Source organism: Mizuhopecten yessoensis, unplaced genomic scaffold (genome assembly GCF_002113885.1).
Source record: "Mizuhopecten yessoensis strain PY_sf001 unplaced genomic scaffold, ASM211388v2 scaffold10509, whole genome shotgun sequence".
Lineage (NCBI taxonomy): Eukaryota > Metazoa > Mollusca > Bivalvia > Pectinida > Pectinidae > Mizuhopecten > Mizuhopecten yessoensis.
The window spans coordinates 56,094-66,933 of NW_018408582.1; the positions used below are offsets into that span (position 1 = coordinate 56,094).

At 36.0% G+C, this 10,840-nt stretch overlaps 1 protein-coding gene across 1 annotated transcript in view; it reads left to right on the plus strand.

The window, feature by feature from the left end:
- LOC110460876 overlaps nucleotides 1-10,422 on the plus strand; it is a 14,194-nt gene extending 3,772 nt beyond the window's left edge. The window contains exons 2-4 of the mRNA XM_021514072.1: nucleotides 6,862-7,111; nucleotides 8,301-8,368; nucleotides 8,955-10,422. Coding sequence (XP_021369747.1) covers nucleotides 6,862-7,111; nucleotides 8,301-8,368; nucleotides 8,955-9,295 — 659 coding nt within the window. The 3' untranslated portion in view covers nucleotides 9,296-10,422. The remainder of the gene's footprint in view (nucleotides 1-6,861; nucleotides 7,112-8,300; nucleotides 8,369-8,954) is intronic.
- The last annotated feature ends 418 nt before the right edge of the window (nucleotides 10,423-10,840 follow it).

Here is a 10,840-nt window from a genome sequence, read left to right on the forward strand (position 1 = left end):
TATTCATCAGAAATATGGGGTTTTGAAAACACAAATATTATAGAAAAAATCCATCTTCAATTTTGTAAATATATACTAAATGTAAGAAAAAGTACACCAAATTTCATTGTTTATGGTGAGCTTGGAAGATACCCACTAGACATCGAAATTAAATGTAGAATAATAGTATTCTGGCATAAGTTGATTACCTCTAGTAAGTTATCAAGTACTATTTATAAGCTTATGTATACATTACATGAAAATGGAACTATGTTATTTAAATGGCTCGCATATGTTAAAGATATTTTTTCTCAAACTGGCCTGAACTATGTGTGGTACTATCAATCTACATGTTCTTTTTCAAAAGACGAAATTAAGAGGCTTGTGAAAAGTAGACTGAAGGATCAATTTATACAGAAATGGTTTGATAATATTCTTAACTCCTCTAGAGGACAAACATATTCAATATTAAAGACAAAGTTTGAACAAGAAAAATATTTAATTAAACTTAATACAAATGATAGGAAAATAATGTGTAAATTCCGTTCTTGCAATATGCATTTACCCATAGAAAAAGGAAGATGGTTAGGTATTCCTCGTCAAGAAAGAACCTGTACATTATGTAATTTGTACATTGGAGATGAATTTCATTACTTATTTATATGTGAAAGTGTTTTAGTTAAATGTCTAAGAGAGAAATATATACCAAAATATTATTTCACTTATCCAAGTCAATTAAAAATGCAAGGATTGTTTAATATATTTAATGTAAAAATTCACACAAAACTTTGTAAATTCATAGAAAAGCTTGAAAAAATATTAACTTAATTTCTGTACTATTTGTGTACTTCTATATGTATCTATGCTATGTACAATGTTGTAATTGTGTACATCACACGCCATGTATCATACTTACTATATGTATGTGACCTCTTGTTACACACGTAAGTGTGTCGGAGTGAATAAATAAAAACTAAATAATACATTGACCATTCACCTGAGGTCACATTTGATTCTGATCGAGGTCACATTCTGTGATTTCAAGGCAATTAAGTCCATGTCAATTTATCCAGTTCATTGTCTATCAATCACGTACAGCTGTATACAGGTAAATCAGTTCCAGGTAAAAACCTACAGGTAAAATACTTTGGCTGTCCCTCGATCAGCAAATAACAGCCCCAGACACAATTTCATTTCACAACATTGCCTTAACCAAGGTAAACTAATATTTAACTTGGAATTCCTAATTTTAAATAATCTATCATGAGTTCTGTTATCATCGAGCAAGGTTGAATACTAACCCTAATACGGAACAAACTTTTCATATCAGATTCTTGAAAATGATGATATTTTTCAGTAATCATTAAAAAAAATCATTATGAAGAAAACTTTATTGTCATCATGTGACTGAGTTCCTGAGAAAATAGAGCGTGATTCCTTATTGTCTATAGCAGAGACGTATATATTACAATACGTCTCTGTCTATAGTAAGTTTGTTAACGGAGTGCCCTCTATGTGTGTGGTAATTATAAAGATGTCAAAAATCAGTCAAGCGGTTCCGGGCTAGTGTACCTATGAACTTACATGTTTCAATGAAAAAGATAATTGACCTTTTGCAGCTGACCAATAAGTACCACTTAGCGCCTTTAGCAAGTTACACAGTGGACAGTATGCATCAGAGACTGGGATTAATCTGGCCTAGGGTATATTTGGAAATATCATATTAACGACAACAAGATTTATTAATTATTTAAAGAAAGGTTTATTGATATTTTTAGAGAATAATGTGCAGAAAAAAATATAATATGCCCCAAAGCAAATTTGTATAGATATATTTACGATCATTTTCATCTACAAAACTACCTGCGTAAACCCATACAAAAAGAATATCTGAAAGTAATAAAAAAACAAACGCCTCATAACTTAAAATTAGAAAAAGGGCGATATCAAAACATTGAATCGTCGAGTGTGTAATGTTTGTAATTTAGATGATGTTGAAGATCATGTCATTCTGATTTGCGAGCAATTGTTTTGAAAACTTATTATATTAAAAAGCCAAGCATATTTAAATTGAAAGGATTATTGAGTGTGAAAAATACAAAAGAAATAACGAACTTAGGGAAATATATAAAATTTGCAAATTCGAGAGGAACCTAATTATTATAAATAGGTATAGTTGCACTTGTAATTGTGTTGTGAGTGTGTGTAATGTTATTTTGTATTTTGCACAGTTAATATCACAAATTTTGTTATTTTGTAACTGGTGAGTCGAACGACTCAGAGTAATAAAGAACTTGAACTTGAACCAGGCGATGAGGCTACGTACATGTTTGACAAAATATGAAATATTGTAGCACTTACACTTACATGTAATGAGCACAGACAACCAAAATGTTACGTAGTTTTGCCACTCATCTATTGTGGTGTTGTCTATAAAAAGTCTGACAACGGTCAGAGACGTATACTTTAAAGCAAACATTTTGTGTGCGGTACCATTCCCAATCACCAGTTTCACGAAAAATTACTTAATTATGGAGACTCGTTAACTTGAAATTTCAGGAAAAGGTCATCATCTTCCCTCAACGCCATAACGTTTTCATGTGGAACTAGAGACAAGAAATTGTGAACATCCTCACATAGATATGGATGTATACCCCCCCCCCCCCCCCACAAGGGAAAAATGTTATAAATGAGTGATAAATGTGATTAAATACACCCCCTCCCCCCTACCCACTCCCTTTTGCTTTGCTCTACTCTACCATGACTAATTGCCCCTGGACCCTGATCAGGAAGCTATCGCCCTAAGCCCACACCCTCCTTGATCCACGCCTGCTTAGGTACAAACGTACATGTACAAACGAAGAAATACATATTGTCGATATATTGAAGTTTGACTTGGTCTCATCAGTCCCTATGTTATCTGACATCAGACCTCTATACCCTCTGTAGTACACCCCCTCAGGGTGTGCAAGACAGTCATAGTTTCTCCAGTACCAGGATTCAGACGGGTAAGATTTACCTGTAGAAAAGTCAGTATAGATACCTACATTTTTATGATCGATAAAGATACATCTCATGAAGGTAAAAGTTACATATATTTAGTAAATATTATTTTTCTTATTCATTATAGTTTACTACATGCACGAGCTTGCCTTTCAAACTGAATATATATATATATAATAACTCCCGTAACAATTTACACGTACAATGTATATTTAAACAAGAATCAACTACATTTTCGTAATAAAATAAAAGATGTTAAAAAAAAAAAAAAACTGTTTATGTGTGAATGAAATTTGATTAATAGACATGGTATAACATGTATACATTTCAAATCTCCGATGCATGTATTTGCATGTACTAATAATTAAGCACAGTATCGGTCTCCAAATCCCACGAAAAATCTAAAAGTGTATGGAAGTATTACAGACGATATAAAAAGTAGAAATAGAGGTACTGGATCCTTAACACAGGAGTTTGAAATTATATCATTTTTTTTTTATTATTATTGTTAGGCTTATTAATTATTACGTTTCTCGTTAAAAAAACCGTAACAAGTTTACTTACTGTCAATATTAGTCTTTTATTCGGTAAGCAGTTGGAAATACTTCTCACCATACAAATGTACCTTATCTGTGTGTCGCGTTGATCTGTTAGCGTACGTCAGGTCTTTGTGATGTACCAATATTTGATCGACCTTTATCTTTATAAATCACGAGACATTTCTGTTTGTTTCACACTCATCCATTATGCAAACGAAATGGCAAAATTTAAATCATTCTTATGTGCCTCGATCCTGGTAGCCTACAGTGTACTGACGTTTTTTCTTATGCATTGTGGGTATGTTCGTTTCGTTGTAGATATATAATATGCTTCCGCTTTTTATGTAAACCCGTTCCTGTCGCCACAACCGAATCACCGTTTGTAAGCGTCATCCGTAGCACTTCCGTACCGTTTGCGTAACACTCCCGTACCATTTGCGTAGCACATGCGTACCATTTTCGTACCGTTTGCGTAGCACTTGCGTACCATTTCCGTACCATTTGCGTAGCACTTCCGTACCGTTGCGTAGCACTTCCGTACCGTTGCGTAGCACTTCCGTACCGTTTGCGTCTAAGATGGAACAGCGAACGTGCACGGGTCTGTATATCTATATATTTACATTTGGTGTGGCAAAGCCCTTCTATATTACTACTATGGTACTGCCAATAGCAGCTTCATCTTATGAGACTATAACTGAAGTTGGTCTTTGCACCTCCGAGCGAATTAACAGTGTCACTACCGAACTTATCGGTATCTTCTGCTTTGATCCCTAACACCAGCTGCCTGTCTCAAGTGTCTGTGAGATCAACAATCAATTTTACGCCTGGATTTTTCACCAATTCAACTTTCTCCGGTTGCACGATCAACATCGACAACATGCCGAACCGCAAATATAACTCTGACCTGATTACTGCGGGCTTCCGTTGAGTGCGTGCGCCGGATATAGGTCGCAATAAAATCAGAAAATGTTTTACGACACTTGATTAGTTACTTACAAAATGTCATTTGTTACTATTTATGAATCGAGAATATGATATATATATAAATCAAAATCAAATGAATTATTAACGAAAGTTGCGGAGTCTTTTCAATTTTGTATGGGAAATAGCGCATGACGTCAGCTGTTATCTTTGTGCCGTTATAGATACTGACCTGACCTGACGGTAATAAGTGGGTAATTTGAAATTTGGAAAAGACATAAAAAAAATTGCGAATTCTCATTATGGAAATATAGATATAACCAATAAACTGCATAGATGTGGCAGACCAACTGGTATAACTGCCAAATATGTCATAGACAAACTTATTATGGTGCGCTAGCGCGCACCATTCAGTTTGTCTGTGACACATGTGGCAGTTATACCAGTTGGTCTGCCACATCTATGCAGTTTATTGCTTAAATATCTACACTTTTGTACAAGGAACATTTATTTGCTCTCATTTAAGCATTTGGCTGCTTACAGTTGGCATTCATAGTCGATATGAATGACATTTAGAAATGACAACACGTATATCTATATTCTAACAATTCATAATTATCAGTTTCTACAATAATAAGTCTGTCTCTGTAATTATTACTTTGGTCTTTGGAACAACAAAATAAAAAAAAAACACACGAGTAATTGATTCAAAACTCTTCTTCGTGATATGGACAGCCAGATATCACAGTGACATATGGACAGTCAGATATCACAGTGACATATAGACGCCAGATATCACAGTGACATATGGACGCCAGATATCACAGTGACATATGGACGCCAGATATCACAGTGACATATGTAGAGCCAGATATCACAGTGACATATGGACAGCCAGATATCACAGTGACAGATGGAGCGCCAGATATCACAGTGACATGTGGACGCCAGATATCACAGTGACATATGGACAGTCAGATATCACAGTGACATATGGACAGCCATATATCACAGTGACATATGGAGCGCCAGATATCACAGTGACATATGAGGAGCCAGATATCACAGTGATATATGGACAGCCAGATATCACAGTGACATATTGAGAGTCAGATATCACAGTGACATATGGACAGTCAGATATCGCAGTGACATATGGACAGCCAGATATTACAGTGACATATGGACAGCCAGATATTACAGTGACATATGGACAGCCAGATATTACAGTGACATATGGACAGCCAGATATCCCAGTGACATGTGGACAGCCAGATATCACAGTGACATGTGGACAGCCAGATATCACAGTGACATAGGGACAGCCAAATATCACAGTGACATATGGAGAGCCAGATATCACAGTGACATGTGGACAGCCAGATATCCCCGTGACATATGGACAGCCAAATATCACAGAGACATATGGACAGCCAGATATCACAGTGAGATATTGAGAGTCAGATATCACAGTGACATATGGACAGACAGATATCACAGTGACATATGGACAGTCAGATATCACAGTGACATATAGACGCCAGATATCACAGTGACATATGGAAAACCAGATATCACAGTGAAATATGGACAGCAAAATATTACAGTGAAATATGGACAGCCAGATATCACAGTGAGATATTGAGAGTCAGATATCACAGTGACATATGGACCGCCAGATATCACAGTGACATATTGAGAGTCAGATATCACAGTGACATATGGAGAGTCAGATATCAAAGTGACATATGGACAGCCAGATATCCCTGTGTCATATGGACAGCCAGATATCCCAGTGACATGTGGACAGCCAGATATCCCCGTGACATATGGACAGCCAAATATCACAGTGACATATGGAGAGCCAGATATCACAGTGACATAGGGACAGCCAAATATCACAGTGACATATGGACAACCAGATCTCACAGTGATATATGGACAGTCAGATATCACAGTGCCAGATGGACAGCCAGATATCACAGTGACCTATGGACAGCCAGATATCACAGTGACATAGGGACAGCCAAATATCACAGTGACATATGGAGAGCCAGATATCACAGTGACATATGGACAGCCAGATATCACAGTGACATATGGACAACCAGATATCACAGTGATATATGGACAGTCAGATATCACAGTGACATATGGACAGCCAGATATCACAGTGACATGTGGACAGCCAGATATCACCGTGACATATGGACAGCCAAATATCACAGTGACATATGGACAACCAGATATCACAATGACATATGGAAAACCAGATATCACAGTGACATATGGAGAGCCAGATATCACAGTGAGACATGAAAAAACATCGCAAGTGGACGATTCGTAATGTATTTATGCTGATATTTGTCATTGTTTTCAACTTTTGTTTTTATTCATTCTTCATATGTCAACATTTCAGTCAATATGACGTCAACAAATGGAAGTGCCATCAAGGGCTTTGTAGTTCAGATGATACCGGAAATGACGGAATTATATTTCAAGGATAGCCGGAAACCAATTGGAAAGTTTGAGTCAAATGATGACGTACAACTTCTTAGCTGTCGGTCTAACAGTGACACGGCGACACATACCAATAACGACGAGAAGGAGCTGGTAGTAATACGAGGGAAGATCCCGGTCGGTGGAGTTCATCGAAAAATCTCGATACAGTAAGACCATAAACCCTTAGGGATTATCACAAGTGTCAGATTATTGTAAAATGATACTAAATGAAAATTTGCTATGTGTTGAGTTTTTGTATTTGTTTTGCAGATTTTTTCTTAATGTTGCTTTTGGTTAAAGAATTTTATCTGCTGTAGCCATTGCAAAACGTGTGACTTGATATTGTTTCCTTTCTTTTCTATCTTTACAATGTATTTTTGTCTGTGGCATCTCCTTATGCACCCTTCCTTAACTCGTTGTCAGAATAAGGCGACCCGTGTGAGTGTCATGCTTCCATGTCCAGGTGTTTGACGTTTCAGTGATATGACACTTTTAAGTGTCATTAATAGGCACCATCATCTGTTGACGCAATCTACTTATCTGTATCTTCCATCATTGACTTACATTATGTATTCATCTTCGCTAGCCAAAGTAGGTAGACCGGAACATGAGGTGTATCATCAGAGTTACTAGTAGTTTCCATCAGACTGGAGTTGTTTACTTATTCCATACGGGACTAGCTCATTATTAGACTGGTCCAATGCTGTGATGGAGGTCGCTTTTTTAACACCTATACCACAACATGGCATCATCTAAGGTATCCACACATAAAGGGCATCAACGATACCCAAGGCTTAATATGCCCACCGGTCACTTTCTCAAATTTCAGTCTTAAATCATAAAACCTATTGTCTTTGTGACATTTGAATATCAAACTAGCCTAATATTGGACATGTTTGAAGTAAATATCCAACTTCACGCTGGTGTAGTATGCAGGTTATCAACAACTCTAGAGTTACATATGTTAAAGATATCATTTTTTACTACTTTTTTTTTACTGAACTTGGACTCAATAATATATGCACACCAAAGAATATGTGTTTTTCGATAAAAAGGTCCTGTTTGCGTATGAATATGTTAGCAAGCGAGTGCGGGAAGTAGTCCTATTTAAAAATCGCTTTCAATATATTTTCGGTAATTTCAGAATGAATAAACATGTATTTGTATATAATTTTGCTGTTGTTGTAATCAATACAAAACAGCTATTTGTCTTACCGGTAACGACAAAATATGTATCATTTAAATTATTTCGTTACCTTACAACTTTTGTGCAGACTTCTCTGTTTCTAGTTGTGTTTATCTGTGAATGATAAAATATGCAAAAAAGTCTATTTCTTATAAATTTTTTCACGATAGCGCCACCTTGGTGAAGAGATACGACATTTTCTGGAATGATGTGACGTCAGAGGTTGCTGTAGAGCCAGGTATGGTATATTGACATCCAAGGTATTACTTTTTCTTATTGCACGATAACATGTTAAACAACTTAGCATATTTATGAAATAGCCTTATGCTGCTAGCCAAGATTAACGGAGAGGACGTCACTAAAATAGGTTTTGTTGTATTCTACCATTTCGTTTTTATTTATTATTAAGATATGCGACTATATCTGTATGTCATTAAAAGATTGAGACGTTATTGGTTTAACTTGCGGTTAAGAGGAGCTCACTTACAGAAAAGGTGCGTTGCTTTGTAATATATATATAAACTGTATGGCAATTTTTGGTAGGGTGAAAACTCAACAGTTTTTTATTGTGGTACCGGTAACGGTGTGTTATTTTCCCCGATCTCCATGTTTGACAATACCGACATAATGGGATTATCATTAAACAATGACAATATTGAAGGGAAACATTTCCGTTTATGCTGCAGTTTTAATGATATTAGGAGTAACTTATACCAAATAGGTGGGCAAATATTCTGAAAATAAAATGAATGTAAAATATACAATCCTGATAAAGAAATGATTGAAGCATTTTTCTTATTACCTTGCTATTTAATTTCCGACAGATATCCTTGCTGACGACCCCTCAATCGAATGGCTTAAACTTGTGACAAACTTAGCAGTAAGTTACGAGGCTGGTCAGGACCAATGGGAAGATGGCATCAAAACGAGGCTTAAGCTGGGATACTACAAAATGGTGGACGACTGGGGCCATCTCAAAACAAAATACATAGAGGAACAACTTCCGTTCAAAGATCAATTTCGGAGAGCTGAAAAAGTGTTAGACGGTGAAGGCAAAACCGCCAATACGAGTTCAAAAGAATCGATCGTTGAAGAGTTCCTCACAGGAAGTTTCCGGCTTAAGGAATCGGTGCATGATATACTGGAATCAATTTCTCTCTCATGAGAATGTTTTGTTTCACTTTTTTGTCAGTAACAAAAACGGTTTTGTTGTTAATGATTTTCTTACAAAGTTGCTTGTTTTAAGCATTGAATCTTGCTTTGGTCGATTTCACGGGGTGATGAATTGAGTTGGTCTTGAAGCAGCTGATGTTTAATTTGATACAAGACCAACTCAATTCATCACACAATGAAATCTACCAAAGCACGATTCAATCTTATATTAAAATCAACGGGTGTATTTTTCGATAATTGGAACTTTTTAAGTCCATTCTGATAGTTTGTCCAGAGTTCTAGAGCTTGTGCAAGTCTCTGTATTGACGTAATATACAAAATATAGTCCGTCATTGAAGGACCATCATGCTACAGGTTGGTGTACGTTGATAGTTCAATATAGCCAAATTATGTAGAAACAAAACACGAAACCATATTTCAAATATCATATTTTTAATTTTTGTTGATGAATTGATATATTGTATGATATCTGACGCGTCGTTGCGGAAGAATAATGTCTAGAAGCGGTGCGCAGGCTCGGCTGCGAGTCTACGGCAGCCATCTTTTCACTTGCTCGAAGTGGAGAGCAGCTACATTTCGACATTCTACGTCTTCTGGAATGGGAAGCTTCAGCACATGTAATTAAATGTCGAATTAGACAGGAAACCAGACGTGGCTTGAAAGGATGAAACAATTTGATATGGAAGTTGACTGTTCGACTGCATTTCTTATAAGACGGGACCACATGGATCTACGTTAGTTTCGATTTGTACCGGGGGTTGATACTGACACAAGAGATAGAATGGGTAGATGGATGGATAATTGCTTGGGCAGTACATGACTTGTCTCTACCGGTAGCAGCCTGGAGCTGATAATATTTTGCTGATTGATCGTTTTTAGTTGTTTGAACAATTTCTTGTGTAGCTTCAATAAAAATGCAAAATTTCATCAAGTGGTATCTTCTTTGTTTAAACATATCAATAGTCATCTCCCGTTGCAAAATTATATGCACAGGCAATGCTAATCTGGTCAATTCATCAGCAAATGAAACAGGTTACATTTGGTAGTTTCATTGAGTCTAATTTAAGTAGGCATTGGAATATTCATCTTTGAATATTATTTGTGAAACGATATCTGAGCCACACGAATAATGTGTGAATGGGATGTACACAAAAAACAAAACAAATATATTTGATGCTCGACGATATCACTGTATATGAGGTAACATGTTCGATGCTGTACTTAAAACTCAGTTATATTTCTGGTATCAATAAAACTTGTTTTATGTCAGTGTACAGTATGATGAGGTTTTACTGTTGTCATACATATGTATATCGTACATGTATAGTAATATTAACTAAATATAATTAATAATTAGATCTTTTAAAAAAAATATACTATATTCCGGGAAATTCACTTTTGCCTTTTTCGACAATTCCAACATGGATGGATTTATCATGACATCGAATGTTAGATAACTACATACAATATATAGTAATTACATGTTAAGTACGTCGTGTACACTGGGTGAACAGGGATGGATTTATCATGACATCGA